This window comes from Labrus bergylta, chromosome 4 (assembly GCF_963930695.1).
Source record: "Labrus bergylta chromosome 4, fLabBer1.1, whole genome shotgun sequence".
Lineage (NCBI taxonomy): Eukaryota > Metazoa > Chordata > Actinopteri > Labriformes > Labridae > Labrus > Labrus bergylta.
Genome location: NC_089198.1, coordinates 9,624,861 through 9,643,042, shown reverse-complemented (window position 1 = coordinate 9,643,042; position 18,182 = coordinate 9,624,861). Strand labels below are relative to the sequence as shown.

Sequence of the window (18,182 nt, the reverse complement as noted above, 5' to 3'; positions counted from 1 at the left end):
AAATTCCAATCAGACAGGGCAGCGCCATCCCTGTAAATAGGCTGCTGAATTTGCACCAAACTCAGCATTTTTTTTAATCCAGATTAATCCTGCAGGAGATTAAAGATGCTTCATGAGTTTGGAGATTTAATCAAACACCGCTAATATTCCACCGGAGCCTCGCAGCTTACATAACCAACTCTTTTAAAAGACTTTATCTGGTGGCTAATGACATCCATGAGTTTGTCATTATGCCTGCTGAATCTCAATAACTCCCCTTCAGCTTCGTGAAAAACTAAAACCACGCTGTCTTTATTTCGATATGTAAAATGAGAGTAAAAAATAGTGGCACGTTCAGGGCAAATAATCTCGATCACCTGCCTGTCATGTCTCCTTCTTTGTGTCCTGATCACAGGACGGTTGGAGGACAGACAGAGAAATAAAATAAAAAAGTGGCACCTGTCTGAATGTAAATGAATTTCACCTCGACTTTTGCAACAGGCTGTTTCGCCTGATGTCAAACTCAACAGCTGACTTTCAGGTCAAACAGGACGCCTCTCTTTGCCCTCTGAAAGAAGAAAAAGAAACTGACAAGCCCGCTCATAGAAACAAGTCTGGGTACAAAACTTACAACCTACTTTAAAGCTTTGTTCTTCACTACAAAAACTCAGTGAGTCATCAAGCATGCAGCATGATAGTAACAACGTCCCAACATGCTGAGCCGATGATTAACTGTCCAATTTTTTTTTGTTAAATACAACCAGCAAATTACACAAGACAGCACGAACAGTAACATGACATTAGAACATAGAAAACGAGCAAAAAATCATGTAAGCACATTAACCTCCTGTCAGTAAATCCATCCAACAAAGTTACCAGAAAATATAATTACTTGTAATATAAAAACAAGATGAGAGTATAAAGGGTTCAATTTAATTTTCTGTGTTTTAGAGTTTGCACCTGCAGAGTAAATGTTCACATTTGTAACCTGCTGCTGCTTAACAAGTTGATATCACACATTTATTTACAATGGACACCAAATAATGTGCAGAAATCTCTTTGTCCTAGAAGCAGAAAGATCTGATTTATAAAAACAGTTTAATGTTAAAAATGTGTCTCATCACTTACTGTATGATATCAATGTAGGCCCACTGCTTAATGTAAATACTGTAAAACCTCTCTACCTCATGTATATTAACCCATGTATTACAATAGTACATATTTTATTATAATGTTTAATTCAGCATGTATGCTGATTATAGACCACTGATATAAGACCACTGCACTGTTGTCTTATATCGTCTTGTTCATATTAGTCTTTGCATATTTGTGCTTATTGTTCATATTTAATGTTAGACCTTTAGTGCATAGAGAGCTCAGTTCACTAAAGTCAAATTCCTCACATGTGTGTAAGATGATCAGCCTATTTACCTGTAATCTTGTGATCTGTTGACTTTCATCCTTCATCCAGTTACAATTCAATGTTTAATGAAAGGAGATGAAAACCAAACTTTTAGACTTCAGTTTGAAATGTTAAGACAGGAACAGGAGAGCTAGCTAACAGAACAAAAAAGACAGTACTCTTTGGTAGAGGGCATTAGCAAATACAGAAAAAAGACAGGAAAAGACTAATGTACTCGTCTTTAGGTTAAAGGTTAAGGTAGAACATGATAAAAAAAAAACGGTATCCTCCTTCTTTAAAGGCTTTATATGCAATTTTTTTGATCCAGCAGATGTCGCCCTTGAGCACCAGCATGAAACCAAAACAACTCCCGCTGCATTCTTTATTATAATCATAATCTTTATTATGCTCGTATCTTCACACTGCATGTAAATTTACCTGAACTGAGCGTGATCTAGAAACACAGTTAAGCAGTGAGTACAGTATGTTATTCTTCTTTTCTTTAGTCCCTCAATGAAACAACTTTTATACACGAGGGGAGGAGTCAGCCGGCCGTCCTGGCGATGTAAACAAACTGAAGATAGGACTCTGAAAGCATCACAGACAGTGGGACTCGGGTGTTACACCCATATCGGCCAAATTCCATGTCTGTCGGGCCTTAATAAAAATGGTATTCCACCATTCAGGAGCAAAGATATTGTCATACATATATCTGTTTCATAGAACCCAGCCCTGCTTCTAACAGTCTCAGGTTATAAACTGTGAAGACAGAATCTGTGACTCAGGCGGTGGAGTCAGCCACGACTATCTTAACACTCAGGAAGGAGGGTGAAAATGCAAATCAGCACACACACACACACACACACACACACACACACACACACACACACACACACACAGCAGGAGTGTGGTGGTATTATCTGTCATTAGACTAGGATTAAAGTCATTTAGTGTTTTGAGATTATCTGTCATTAGGCTATGATTATGGCACACACTCCAGTGGCTCTAAATCAGCTCTGAGGGGGGATAAAAAAAAAAAAAGACCCTCAAGGAAGACTGATGAAGAGGAGAGAGAGAGCAGGACGAGTGTGACGGAGAGAATACCTGTAGATGACATCTGGGAAAGTGAGTGCAACCATCCGTCCATCACATGTGGGTGATGAGTAATATGATTAATGGTGTACAGGAAAAAAACTTTTCATTTCTGTCGCTGCCAGAGAAGATATAATTATATGAATAAATGATGTGAAGTGCAGTATTATAGCTGGTTCAGGTATTGATCGTAACATGACCCCCTGTTTGCTCTCGTGTTTTTCCAGAACCTGATCTGCAGAGGAAGAAGAAGGAGTCATCGTTGTCCATTATATACACTGCACGCTACTCCATATGTTTGTATTTCATACTACGACGAGAGATTGTACTGTCACAGCCTCAGTTTTGCTTTACAACGTAACCACAAATCCAGATAGCAGGAAAAAAAATCTGAAATGCAGATTTCCAGGCTCTTACCAAAGTAAGTTGTATGATGTCCTGGAAGCTGTTTTGGTGTTTGGAAATTTACCAGAAGGCAGAAAATGTTCTGGATGATGACACCTGGACCCCCCTGTATAATATGCTCCTGCAGTTATGAATCAAAATCAAGAGCTAAACAATGACCTCATTGGACACAGCAGCTGTGCCAAACAAAAGAAGCAGGTTAAGTTACGAGAATAAAGGGGAGTGATTGGAATCAAATAACAGCTTTTCTGAAGCGTTGACTTTGTATCTCTGACTACACGACAACAATGCACAATAAACCACCTGCTGTGTATGTGTGTGTGGGGGGGGTTGGGGGGGAGCAAGCAGAGTTTACAATATATCCAGACGTTTGAGTGGCTGTTATGCAGGATCTGCAGGATCTCACTGGTGTTTCAGTCTGTGGTGTTTGGTGTGTGTTCATTGAAATGTACTCCTTCAGGGTCAGGGCTAGGTTTACAGAAGTCATCCAATATAAGCAACCAGTGTCATACTCTCTACAACGACATATTTGCTCTTATAATAATAATGTTTCAGTTCCTATCAGAACTGTCACAAATCACTGTTACCTTTGGATCAAGCTTTGAATTCACTGCTACCTGGGTGACTGAGACCTACTCACACAAATCTCTATTTTTAACAAAATCCTTTCTATAAAGTTGCAGAACTGACACTACGGTTTCAAAATACACACCTGATTAAGGTTTTTACTTTATTTTACGTTAAAACGTTGGTTCTAAGTTGGTTCTAAGTGGGAACCAAGTGGGGTCATCTGTGTTGAAAAATCAGATATTTTATTGACTCATCCATCCAACAAGACTTCCTTTCTTGGACTTTGTGGCTGCATAACTTCCCCTTTTGTTCCTCTTCATGGGCAGTTCTAGGCAGGGCCAGAACCCACTGGGCTTGGCCCCCCCCTGTGGCCACCCCTCCAAAAGGAAGAGCCCCCCTAATAACACATACAGAGTATTTGACTGAACAACCGGACTCACAATCATGGTATTTTATGTTGTGGTATTTAATGATGTGCGCTATTATTTGGCACAATATATATTTTTTTTTTTTTTGAAGCGATCATCTTTGTCTATTTTGGATCTGGGTTTAATGTTCCCCTCTGACAAACAACTGGCCCCAGTTTGGGCCCCTTAGTAAAAGTGGTCTAGAACTGCCACTGTTCCTCTTTACCTATTATGATTACTGCAGCTGTTTGAGGTCTTTGTGACTTCAACTAGGGCTTGTTTCATGTCAGCCTTTTTATCTTTCTTAAATGGAAATATGTTTTTGTTTTTTTCAAACCGATTTGGTGTAAATTTTGCATAGCTACATCAAACAGAAAATATATTTGTACTGATGGGCTTAATTCAAGTGGACTTCTGATTCTGCGTCGCAAAAAAATCAAATCTCAGCAAATCTATTGTGTCTGATTTCTAGAAATAATAAGAAATGATTCACTTGCAGTGTGCACATGAAGTTTATTTAAAAAGTTTGAAAATCACTGAAGATATTTTTATATTACCTTTTTAACTTTTATTATGGTAATAATTCCTGTCCTTTATAACACAAGTTACATGTGTTTGATGAACCATCCAAGCCAATGAATCCACCAAAATTTAATATAAATCAAATCTGATAAAAATCTGACACACTTCATGCTCTGCAGGGATCTTCTCTTGGTGTCTGTAAAAAAAAACAACTAATCTTGAATCAGTGAGCTTTGAAATAAAACAGCCGAAGTGCTTCCCTCTCATTAATAACTCAATATGACACCCGGCTTGTTGGGCTTGTGGTTCATGCCACACAGATGCTAAATTATTGTGAAGGGAGAAACCCAAACATCACAACCTCCGGGGCTGTAATTTTAGCTCCTTCAGTTCACTCTGACAAACGGCATCAGACAGCCCTTGCCCACGGCGCCGGCGCAGCATCACACCAAATAACGTGTGGAGTAAAGTCATGGGCGATTATTGAGTGAATGATGAACAATGGAAGGGGAGCTCTCTGAGGATTAAATGGCTGAAGGACGACACCTTGGACTGAGCGAGCTGTAGGTCCTTTTTTCCCCTTTTGGCTATAGCTTATAAATGCCAGATTCCGTTTTTTCTAAAGTAATTTTCTTTGAGGCAATAAATCCTTCTTTCTTTTTTTTTTTGTTACAGCTGTTGTCTGTCTCTGTCATATTTTCTGTCCCTCATTTGGTCCGTCTTCTCTTTCGGTCTTTTCCTTAAAAAGTGATTGGCTTTATGCAATACAATAAAAAGTTAAGTCTTAGTATCTGTCACAATGTCGTTTTTCCATTAATCCCTGACCATAAACCGGCCTGTGTCCACTTACGTGTCTTTATCATTTTCAGCGCTCGGTGTCTTTAGCGCAAAACGTCCTTGTCATCAACTGTTTTTTGTGGCAAGCATGTTGACTGACAAGGCAAAGAAATATTACAGAATCTGCGCAAATTTGACCCTGCCGGCATCTTCAGCCTGTTGTTTGAAAACTGTTCAGCTGTTACCATGGTAACTAAGGGGTTGTGGCTAAATGGCTTTATTTGAGAGGGTCATTCGCTAGTTGAGAGTTGAGTTTGTAAGGTCACAAACTTCTACAGCTAACTTGAAGATCGACAAGGAAAGATTTTTTTTTTTTGGCTTTGGATGGATTTATTTAAAATCGCAATCTGTTGTGAATAATATCTGCAGGGATGTACACTGAATCTTGCTCGGTCACTTTCTCTTTTTAGCTCTTAACTGTCGTCATCCTCTTCCTCACAGCCTCAGCTGATTTCTCAAACAGAGACAGGCCTACTGGCTTATCACTGGTGACTTGTGTGTGAACTAGTGCTGTAAAGCTGTACGCACTTCCCTCGAGATGACCTCAGCCCGCTGCCACAGTTACATACTGCAGTAATCAGGAGATTGGGCCGTGAAGTAGACATTGGAGAGACGCCGGTCTCCCGGTTGAAAGTTATTGTGCTGTTAAATCAACCTCTGAACTACTATTTAAAGGTGGGAAAGTGACGTTTTGTTGCCTTAACTTTCCATCAAGTTAATTTCAAGGGTTTATATCCCCTTTATAAACAGCCAGGCTTACCGTCTTTGCTCTTTGAATGTTCTTTTAATCTTGCAGAGTAAATACACACTCTGAGGAGCTTTTTTTTCGTTCATTACAGCCTCTGATTTCTGACCACTGCTGCACTTCAACAAGCCTTTCCACTGCAGCTGTTAAATGTACAGCCCGAGGAAGCTGTGCAGAGGGAGGGAGAGAAACTGCATTTAGCAGCAGGTCAGATGTGTGTCTTTTACTCAAGGCTGTTACATCTTTGTAATAAAGTGCTTACATAAACTATAACCTACATGTTGGCTTAAAACACCCAGGGCCAATACAATTAATTTAAACTAACAGCAGGAGGAAAACGGAGATGAGTTTATTACTCACCAGGACGCACACGTGTACACACAAACAGTGAGTCAGTTCAGTTCTTATCTTGATCCGTTGATGTACGATTTGATCGAGTCTCAAAGGGCTTTCCAACGTTTTTACATGTGACCTTCAGTTTAATGTCAGAAGAAGTATCACTGAGCGGCTGAAATCTGTTGATTAAACGCACAGTATGTATATTTAAGGGTTAGAATAGCAATTTAAACATGAGAGTAGAATAAACAAATAAGTAACTGTACAGAAAAACTACAAAGGAGGATATATAATGTATAATGAGATGAAAATATAAATGTGTTTTCTTGTACATCTTATGCACACATATTTCTGCTCACATTATATAATTGCACTGTGCATTGGTAATGGGCACATGAGCCCAACACGTGTCTCCATGAAGCAACACAGTTCAGCTAACAATTAAAGACGACAGAGTGCAGAATAACATGACCAGGCCTGACATGTTTTGAATGCACCAACTTTGAATGTTGCAGAAGCAGAATTAGAGCAGCAATCTGGAGAGTTCCTAAAGGCAGCAGAGAAAACATAACTAATTAAATGATCCACTAATTAATGTAGAAATGCTTTTAAGGCAGGGTTGTGCCTACTTTCAGTGTGTTTGGAGAAACGGCAAAATAAAGCAGTTAAAAAATAACTCGCAAGAAGAAAAACGTTCTGAGGGCACAATTAAAGACAAGACGCGGACGAGCAATAAAAACTACAAGAGAAGAAGGAGTCTCGTGGTTTCTGCCTGGGAATGCTTCTCAGCATAATTTTGCATTATTTTCACACATTCAGAATCACGGCTCTGATGGAAATCTCTGATAGCTGGTGTGAAATATCTCACCAGTCAGATAGATATTTATCATGTATGATCCTTTGAGGATGATTGTAAATGACTTTGGTGATCCCTGACTTCTTACGCCATCATAATGAAACATCTATGTCTTTTTTTTTCAAAGAAACGTCTGAACACCCTTTTTTTTTAATTGAATTGGGTGAGACATTCAAAATCACACTCAGGAAGAGCTGTGATATCTGAAAGCATTCCCTGATATTTCATTGCACACCGTTTTCAGAAAAATATAACACCTTTCATAGTTTGATTAAGAACAGTCAGTGTTGATTCCATGATAAAAAAGAGATTGAAGCATCATTAGAGGTTCTGACTTTCATCCCTAAAGCTTTAAACGTACTCATCATGTAACATTAAAAATATATATTTTTTACACTAGTGTGCGCATATCCAAGCAGAATGCATACAGTTGCAGGATAAAATGTGTACAAACTGCAGAAAAATAACACTTTTCAGCTCCCAAACATTAACATTTATATCCAAAGGATCTTTGCACTGTTGGTCATGTAACAGCTCCAAAAAAATGTTTTACTTTCTCGAACATGACAATTTGTTCATCTTTAACCTTTTTATTTGTACCCTCTATGATAATAGATTCCAGTAGGCGGCAACCAACAATTACTCTGCCTGAAGGATGACCCTGGTGAAGGCCACAAGCCGAAGCGCGTCGGTCTAAAGTTGATCTTCGTACTACAAGTGTTGCTGGAGCTTTCTGACCTCTTCTAAGCCTTTCACTCTTCATGCACTTTGGTAGTTGGTGAAGTTGTGGCAGAAATTCCTCTGCTTCCTCAGAGCTTTGCTATTCTGAGACTCACTCACCATGGAAGACCAACACCACATCAACATCCTCCAGTCTCTCACTGCAAACAATGACGACATCCAAGGAGCGTCAGCTTTCTGTGACTTCAATCCCACAGCAGTGTTCAGGACAACCTCACTTTTTGAACATAATGTCTACTATGAAACTATGGACCATCTGAAGAAATGATATTGTTCACGCATGAAGATACTACGAAACAAGTGGCATGAAATTACTCTGAAGGATGACCGTGATGAAGGCCACAAGCCGACACATATCAGTCTAATTTAATAAAGTTGATCTTCATACTCCAAGTGTTGCTGGAGCTTTTTGACCTCTTCAGTAGATGGCAACCAATCGGTACAACAGAGAGTGAGGCAAGAAGAATCTACCATAAAATAACAGCAATATTGGTTGTGTATAAAAATGCATTAACTTCTTTTTAAAGTGAGTAAAGTTAACAGAACGTAGACCAGATAAGCCAGAGCAAGAGCAAAAGTTGGTCAATTTCCTGCAAACTGCTGCAACTTCTCTCTGTGACAGAGCTTGAGGCCTCTGATTACAGCAGCAACTCTGCAAAGGAACACTTCTCAGTGATTACCTGTTAGATCTGTCCAGTCTGTGGTGTTCAAAACCTTTTCTTTCTATGCTGGGTTCATATGTACAGAGCAGCCAGAGGTCAAGTGATCATTTGAGTGTACAGGCAAACCAAAGTTCCTGCCGGTTGGCTTGTTTGTGAAATACATCCATGATGACAGCTGGATTCTTTATTCAGAGCGCATCATGCCCCGAGGCTGCGTACGCTAACAGGCTGTTTTCTGCAGCTCTGACTTTTTTTCTTTTTTTTTTTAAACTGCCCTTTTTGCCCCTTACCATATGTTGTCCTGTTGAACATAAATGAAAAATTGGTACAATCGACAGAAAGCTCTTGCTTCTTTTGCTTGAAGTACTGACACACAACTCTTGATGTTTGTGTTGATACTCTGTGACGCAAGTTCAGTCAGCAAAGACGAGCGAGTGGAGCTACTCTGAGCATTAAAATGATCATTCATTAAAGAAGAACACCGAGCATTTCAAAGACTCGGGGTCAGATTAGTCAGGGTCATTAAACATTTAAGAAAATGAATATTCAAATGGAAAATGGTTGGATCTTTGTGCACATAATGAAGCTGATTGTTTTCTGTTTGCCAGCAGGTTCTTTTCCACTCATTCATTGACACTGTTGATATGTCAGATTAAACATAACGACTCTGTTGCTTCGTCCTCCATCATGGATATGTTGTGAACATTATGGACTCTTGCATCCTTCGTATGGCAATGCATTGCATGTGTGAAAAGGGATATAGAGACAAGCTGTGTTTGTTTTTTTTAGCTTTAAGTAAATGTGTGACAGCAAGCCACAATCAGGAATCCTATTTGTCTTAGCTTTAGTCTAATCCAAGGTGTAAGGCTACATATTGATATTACTAACTTAACAGTTATTTATCACCAGTAGTTAAGCAAACTGTAACAAATATAATATTTAAAGGAAGAAGCAGAGGTCAGATTTCAAGAATGCCAAATGTTGCTGAAAAGGCCTCACATTTGGGTTCTCTCCAAGTCTTTCTTTGATGCCTTTTTACAGAGCCAGTGCTGCTATGAACACAAATCCAACCTTGTGTTGATACTCAAAATTGAAAAGAAGATTTCCTGTTTTAGTTTTAGTGTCTTTGCTTTCTGGCTCTTGCATGTTTGCCAACTAAACTACAGGATGCCACAACACCTAACAAAAAGAACAGCCTCAATACTGAATACATTACCATTTTCTCTTTACAGCGTTATTGTACATCTATGTTACAAAAGGATGGTTGAGTGAAGTGAAAGGTGTCAAATTCGGTCACAAAGGCAGTAAAAAAAAATAGCTTGGTTAAGTGTCTTTTAGTATCGTAGTTTGGTTGGAACTGTTTTCATTCACTCTTCCTACCCTCATCAGTCCATTTCAAGCAGCAGCTGGCAAATATGTGAGATATTTATCTTCTTTACAGTCGGACTACTTCCACAATAAATTGCTCCAAAAAATGCTCAGGAGACTGCAGTTTGGTTCTTGTGTGAAAACAAAAGAAACACTAAGTCAATATCCTAACCAACACCATGATGTATTGTCTGGTTCTGTGCCTGAATCTAAACCAAATAAACTACAACGTAACGGCATTAAGCATGTGTTCAAAAGGGAGAAAACAGATGTGCAAAGGTATCATTTTAAACATTTTAAACATGAATATATAATATAAAATGCAGATATCAAATGTATCCTAACTTAACATATCGTTGAGTAATGAATTTCTAAAAAAAAAAAAAGAAGTGAAGTCAAACTCCCTCTTGGTTTGTTGTTCTCAGCACTGTGATCACACTAACAGGGCGACGCTATCTGCAGCTTGTTCATGCTTCGCTCAAGAGGCCCCGCCCACTCAGGGACACTGTATGTATAGCAGCACAACGGTCGTCAAGAGGAGCCAAAAGACTTTCCACACCAAAGAAATGTTTTTATTTGGTTGAAAAATACTTCAAAGAATTAAGAACCGAATCAACTTCAGGCTGTAAATCTAAACCTACTAAATCTACACTTGATCAGAACACTAAAGGAGGGGAGGAGGGGAAGCGGCGGGCTGAGGGACAGGGGATACGTGGACAAAGAGAAGCTTAGTTTTTGGTCTCAGGGCGCACTCACACTAGGCCCAGTTGTGTATTATGGTCTGTGCAGCTCTGTCTCCTTCCCTGCAGTCAGTGTGTGGGTGTATTTCTGTGGTTGTGTGTCTGTCTGTAAATCAGGTGCTGATGCAGGTGCTGCTCCTGATTGATCAGTTCAACTGAAATTGTTGCTTCCTGTTTGGATCACGCCTCACATCACAGCTAAATCTCAGCTGCTGCAGCACTGCTCTGCCCTTCACCTCACACTCCCAACAAAACCAGCATGTAGCTCTGTGATCTCCGTTTTTTTTTTTCACCCTTTTCCTCCTGTTTACGTGTTTTAGGACACCAGGCTACAAAACTGTAATTGGTTAAAACTTTTGTTTTTGGTTAGAGGAGATTAAGCTGTGTTTGTTGTTTTAGGCATTGTTTAACTGTGTAGTCAATTACAATGCTGCTTTTTAAAATATGTTTTTGGGGCCATTTTTGCCTTGTCCCCCCCCCCCCCCCTCCCCGCCAAGAGCTTCCGTACATGGGGTACCAAACACAACCGCTAGGCTATCAGCACCCCTAAACTGCTGCTTTCACTCTGAATTTGATTTTTTCTGCTGGCACTCTTGGGAGAAGGAATAGTGGGGGTCACTTTTGTGTTTCAGTCCCCCTAGACTGGGGATATAACAAGGCCCCAAAGAGCGACGTGATTTATCTCTTTAAATTCTTGTGTTATATCCTTACAGATGCAAACTCTACATGTTTTAACAATTTTATAATCTAATAGAAGAAACATACAGCCGTAACATTTGTGACTGCTATTGGAATCTGACTCTGGCCCACAAATGGAGAGGCAAATCTTCTTAAATGATTACCTCATAATCTTCAAAAAAGGTATCCTACCTGAACACTTCTTTTCGGTTACATAACGACCTCTGCAAACACATGACCGGCCTGTCTTTATTCCACTGCAATCATGACGGAAGCTCTTTGAAAAACACACAGCGACTCTGTCCTGCTGGTAATATCAGAAGCCGATTAAACGCACTGTGACTTTACTGCCCTGCAGGACGCTGTTTCACACTCTGACTTCCTTGAATCTCATCACATAAACCCCAGTGCTTCACTCCTCCGGCTAACAAGTCATCGGAGCACCATCTGTGCCTGTAAAAATATGTATTTGTACTTTGTTGTCATTTAGCACCACCCCCGTAATGAACAGAGAACTGACTGCAGGGCGGAGGAAGGAGATGTAATGCTCAGTCTAAAAACCTGCACCTTAGCATCCTCCACTTCTGCAGTCTTAAGTTATTACACCGCTGTGGTTTATGGTCCGTGCATGATGAGGGAGCTGCTCGGTGGAGAGAAACAAAGAGATAGACGGTGGAGAGGGAGAAAGAGTCGTGAAAATCAAGATGAATACGAGGAAGAGATGCAGGGATTGTGAAAATCAGGGCCAATACCAACGTTTAAAACAACTATTAAGCTGATTGCAGATACCAATACAAAGGTTTTGTTTGGTTTTCACTCTTTCACAAAACTTCTAAAAAGTGAGGAGCTGCATGCTGCATGAACGCAAACAGCCAAATTTTCCACTCAGCTGTAGCCCGGGTTTCTCCTACTCTCGTATTTTTGCAGCAGGATATAACCAGAAGAACTCACCTCAAGCAAAGGGGAGAGGGTGGTGTCATTTATTTCTGGGATTTCCGCTACGATCTCCGTGCATGTAATTAAACTGCTGCATGATGTTTTCTGATAAGCATTACGTTCTTCTCCACTCTTTTGTTGGTATTGTTATTCTTCCAAACTACACATAGCACTGTTATAAAGGCAAATATTCTCACTCTCATGTTGGATAGCAGACTGCTGCAAAATTTGAAAATGGCTTTAGCGTAAGACTCCCACTATGCCAACATTTTCTCTCGTTTCACTGATATGACACAACTGATAAAGAATCGGGTACTGACACCAGTTCATGCCACATAATTTGCCAACAGGAGGATGTCTGGTCAACAGGACCGATATCACACTACTGATGTCAAACCAATGAATCATTTCATTCCTAATAAGAAGAAATAGAGCCACTAAAACTGGACCCGCAGACACCTGAGCCTTTAATTAAATATCTGTCAGTGTTATCCTGCTCTAATGAAACACAATTTTATCGCTAATCACATGAGATCTAAAACATGCCGATACATTTTTACATTAATGTTTATTTAACCAAGATGCAAAATTGTTAAAAAAAAAAATCCCAAATGTATGCATTGAATCCAAGAGTTCTACAATGTCTTTAAATGCTGCAAACCCTGTCATCAGTGTGATACTCAGTGGAAGGCTTTAGTGTCCTATTGTGGTTTAAGTGCTGCTTCAGAGGCTTTTACGCCCTGACAGGGATAAAATTGGGGGGACAAACTGAAGCATTTCCATTAGACTGGGTCACAAGCGTGAAGCAGCTGCACAGAAGGAGGTGATGACAGGAACATCAAATAACCTGAAGAAGAAGAAGAGAGGAACAGAGGAGAGGGGTGCAGACAGAAAAGGAGGTGTAGCAAAGAAAGAGGAGGAAAGCAAGCAGCCAGCAGGGTAGGGCTGAAGAAGAAGAATTAGGGAGGAAAGATACAGCAACACAGCGGCAGCTCTCTGATTCGGATACAGCAGGAGGGCAGAGAGAGAGAGAAAGCCTGCATCGACCAGGGGAGACATATGTGTTACCAGGACAGAGGAGGAGGCCAGAAGCTGACAGAAAACAGCAGGAATACATCACGCAACAAGCAGAAAGACAAGAGACAATACCGTATTAGAGACAAAAAATAGCCAGAGGAGAAAAAACAGCAGGAGGAGGAGAGACAGAAAGGGGGAGGACTTCAAGGGGGAGATGAGAGAAACGTGGATAAATAAAACTACCCATAGACACCTCCTTTCATCACCTCTGTTCTCTGCAGAAGAAGTGATCTGTCTTGCGTCAATCCCTAACTGTCTTGCAGTCGACTGCCTTTCCATTAAAGTGCAGCAGAACCATCACACCTGAGTGATTACTGTGCCCGGTATGACAGGCTCATGATGATGTGTGAGAGACGTTCAGTCATATGGAGGACTACAGGCATGGAAAGGTGGCTGATGTTGGTAACAAATATCCATGCATGCAGCATGAGGATGCATGCAGAACTTGCAAATCTGAAAAAGGATGGAGGAACTTTTTACAACCACCTGCTTCATTGAGGCGAAATGTAGGCGTGCCATTACGTCATCAATCTATCTAGTACTTCTCTTTGCACAGATTTAATTCTCTTCTCTTCGCCCTTGTTAACAGGATCAGTGTTTGGGGAAAACAGCTGCTCCTTAATTTCACCTTTACAGAAGTCCTATAATAAAAACAAGAAAGCTTGCAGGTCCATCCTAACATTTCTAAACTGCAAAGGCTGTTCACACTCTGGCTGCTCTCTGAAGTGTGTGAGCCGAACGTGACCACCACGCTGCTCCATCACATTAACCAGGAAACAAATTCAGCCAAAGCGTTGCCTTCCGCACCCAGTGGATGAACAGCTTCTGGACATGGTTTGGTGAAAATAAAATAGAATTTCTATCAGAGCTAGAGAAAGGAAATACAAAATTCCTGTCAAAGGAAAAATCATCTTTTGAATACGCAAATGGAAATGTGCCAAGTCAGACGCTGGATGTAGTAAAACAGCAGCAAAAAGCAGCAAAACAGTGGAAAGGGAAATTCGGTCATTTAAATTGTGCAAATGGTCCATTCTACCTGCTCAGGGAGCAACAACGACCCACTGCACTTAAACTCTTACAACAGAAAGTGTGCGCTGATGCGCAAAAGAGAGCAGTAACATTTCTCCTTCATAAAGAGCAAAGTCCCCGCACCTTTTCCAATAAACATACTACACATAAAGATAAAGAGAGACAGGTGTTTCCAAAAGCCTTGTATTTCCCCAAGCGACAGTAGGATGAAGCCCCGTTAAAGCAGCCCCTCGGGGGTCTGCGCTGCCCGGACTCACTCCGTCTCCTCCGGGGGAGTGAAAAGTGGGAAAAAAAGCGCACAGCCTGCTCACCTTCTCCGGTTGTCCTGTGCGAGCTGGAGAGAAGCAGCAGCGCGACCTGAGCGATAATCCCAGCGACACTTTTAGTCCACAGATCCATGATGGAGCGGAGAAAAGGCTGAAAGCAGAGACACCCGGCTGCTGCTGCTGGAGGAGAGAGACGTCCGACCTCTCCTCTCCAGCTCCAAGAGAGATCTCCCCACACACGACTGGAGGAAGAGAGGAGAGGGAGAGTAAGAGAGAGAGAGAGAGAGAGAGAGAGGGAGAGAGAGAGAGAGAGAGAGAGAGAGAGAGAGAGAGAGAGAGAGAGAGAGAGAGGAGGGTCAATGAAGTATGTGCAGTCTGTTGTTTTTTCAGGAATTCAGCAGCTTTGAGGCAGGAGCCAAAATTTTCCAGGTTTTCTTAATTCTGCACTCAGGTTTCAAAAAGTTTACCAAGGGGAAGGGATGTTGTCAGGAACTTTGTTACATACAGTCTCTACTTTGTTACCAAATAAAATCAGCAAGATTGTAGCATTACCTAAGGCTTTGAGTGTTGGGTTCTTCAGATATTTGCGATGTATTATATATATCCAACATACTGTACTAAAAAAATGGAGCAAATAAAACCAAAAGTCATCGGTATAAGTGATCCAATACACCAATGCGTATAAATTATAAAGACCTCTTGTACTTTTAAAATCATCTTGACTGGACCTGCATCATTTTTACCAGTGTTTTTTTTTTTTTGTTTTAAAGTTTTCCTCCACCTTTTTTTGAATATTCCTTTCCATGATGAGCACCGGTGCTTTGATGAATACCGGAGGTGCTCCTGTTGTCTCTCTTTTTTATACATTATTACACATTTTGGTCCACAGCGCATGCCAAAGCCGTCTTTTAAGTGGCATGTAATTGTCGACACCAATTACTTTTTCCGGAGAGTTGAAGCATTTCTGAATACAATTTCAGGCAACACAGTAACTTGTAAGGAGTGAGACATTCTGAACGGAAGCCTGTTGGTGGATGGAGGTGACCGCTTCTTGTGTCCCCACCTGTAATAAAACCACATAAAAAGCTCAGACTGGATACAGAGTATGCAGGATTTGTTTTTTGGATTTACATACCTTGTGTATTCCCCTGATGAAGTGGGTACATTGAATTGTTCAAAAGAGATATTTTCCTCCCCAACATATGCAGCAGATTAGCCTTGCTCAACAACATGAGCAAGGTTAATGTTTTTGCACAATCTAATCTTTTTGTCAATGAAGAGGAGGCGTAACAGTACTATGTGTGATTTACAACAGAGGGGTTTCACTCAGGGACCTTCAGTGGGGGGCGATGCGCATCAAAGCAAATTCCAAAATAATGTTGCTTTAAGGTCCGCCCTGAAATAGCTGAAAAGATTTGGAGGTAAAGCATTGTAAACTTCAGCTGTGCAACGAGAATATACAGTAGGTGGCATTTTAAGGATTTACATCATCTTTCTAGAGCGGTACAGATAATGTACAGTTGGAGGAGGATGAGTGCAGAGCTGATACACAGTGACATCATTATGAAGTCCACAGTGTTTCAGAACAGATAGCATAAGGAGAACGTAACTATACCTCCGGGGGATCAAAAATCATCATATGTTCAGACTGTGAGCCAAGTGAGACTTTGATAGATTGACATAGTGTGTGCTGAAGAGTGAAAGACAACAAACAAAAATAGAAATAAGTGGGAGGCAGATCATATAGACACTAATAGAAATAACGACAACTCAGAATAGATATGAAAAGATTTACATGATCCTATCCAGGTCAGGAGAGAGTCGAGCTGTCTTATCGTATGTGATAGTGACAGGGAATCATATTGAAATACAGCAGAACCAGCTCAGCAGTCAACCCATATTTAATGAGAGGATAAGGATTGCACTGATGTCTTCATCAAGTCTTATTTGTCAAATGGAGGTTTCTAACAAAATGCTATTCTTTTCGTCTGTACTTTTTGGCTGCATTCTGGGTTTGAATTTATAACTTCTCATTTTATGTATAGATTTTAAACAGGAAAAACATTAAGTCTGCTGGTATTTAAGAAATATAATCTCGCTGTCTTGGGGAGATTCATTCATTTGATATCAATATCACAGGCAACATTAATTCTGATTGCCTTGCCGGTGTCAGTCCAACGGAACAACCCCAATAAACTACAAATTAAAGGCCATTGGTTGACAATTCTCTAAACTAGATTAACAAAAGCCTTTTTCAGAGAAAAGAAAAGGGCAATAACAATAGTCATATGTGTATAGATGTATTTACTGTATATGTATGTGAGTGAGTGGATCAGCTTTTTCTGTAAGCATGTTCTCCATATATTTTTATCATGCATTTTATACTGAAGGTCTTTTCAGGGACAGGCATTGGAAATTAGGTTTAGCTATACATGCTGTGGTGCATTGTAAAATTGCTGTTCAGTTCTACATGTATACTGCATCTGTCCCTGCCAAATAAACCAAAGAAAAAAAAAAAGTTAACAAAGCCAAATTGAAATCACACACTGTAAAAACACTATTGACCTGCTAAACATTCCTCTTCCGAGAGCTCTCCCTCCCTACTGAGCCTCGAAAGAGATCGCTGTATGATGTATACCTGCAGTCATCACTTGTTAAATGGCAAAAAAAAATTGCGCGAGGCTTCGCCCGAAGCTTCCCTGTCTCTCACACACCCCTGAGACCGGGGGCGAGGGAGAAAGGCCTTTCCCTCTTTCCCACCGTCAAAAGCTATAAAAAAAAAAAGAGCAGGAAAGAAAGCAGAAAAACAGCAATTTATACAAATATTTATGATTTTATTGCAGATTTTATGTGTCCAGAGGGTACATAAAACAGACTAATACAATCAAATCAACTTTGCTGCTAGTCTTTCACATATTCAAGACTCAAATCACCATTCAACTAACAACCTAGCATTTAAAGGGTTACAATCCTGAAAATAATTGAATGTTTGGTGGTTTTGAGCAAGTCAGAAGTTGTTTAACTTCACAGCAGAAAAATATAAATACATTTGAGGAGCCTGTAGATTTTGGGGTTATACGTCAACTGCATGCAAAGGCTACACATTTAATTGCATTAGCATCCAGAGCTCGACCGATAAATCAGCCAGCATAATATCTGCAGATATTAGCATATCCAGTGACTATCTGTTCAGAACAGGCTGTTTCTGTGTCTGTACCTTTAAATGTAAATGAGCTGTGTCTGACCCCGCCTCCTCTCTGAAAGAGGATGTGGCTCTTTGTGTGGACTTTCTCGCTCCATGCCCAATTTTTTTACCGTGAGAAGGCAGACTCGGAGGGCAGAACAAACAGCTAGCTGCCGTAACCCTTGTGGAGGAGGCAAAAGAAGAGGATTTACTTTTCTAACAACCGGGGGATTGTAGACAGACTAGGGACACATATTAGAGTAAGAAAATCATGGTGAAGTGTGTTCTGCATAATATGGGACCTTTAAGTTATAGGCAGAGACGGCCCTAACCATTTTGGTGCCCTCGGC

At 40.5% G+C, this 18,182-nt stretch overlaps 1 protein-coding gene across 1 annotated transcript in view; it reads right to left on the bottom strand.

The window, feature by feature from the left end:
• The window catches only part of LOC109989882 (contactin-associated protein-like 4), a 116,723-nt gene extending 101,830 nt beyond the window's left edge, over positions 1-14,893 (bottom strand). The window contains exon 1 of the mRNA XM_020641796.3: positions 14,694-14,893. Coding sequence (XP_020497452.2) covers positions 14,694-14,781 — 88 coding nt within the window. The 5' untranslated portion in view covers positions 14,782-14,893. The remainder of the gene's footprint in view (positions 1-14,693) is intronic.
• Between the last annotated feature and the right edge of the window lie 3,289 nt (positions 14,894-18,182).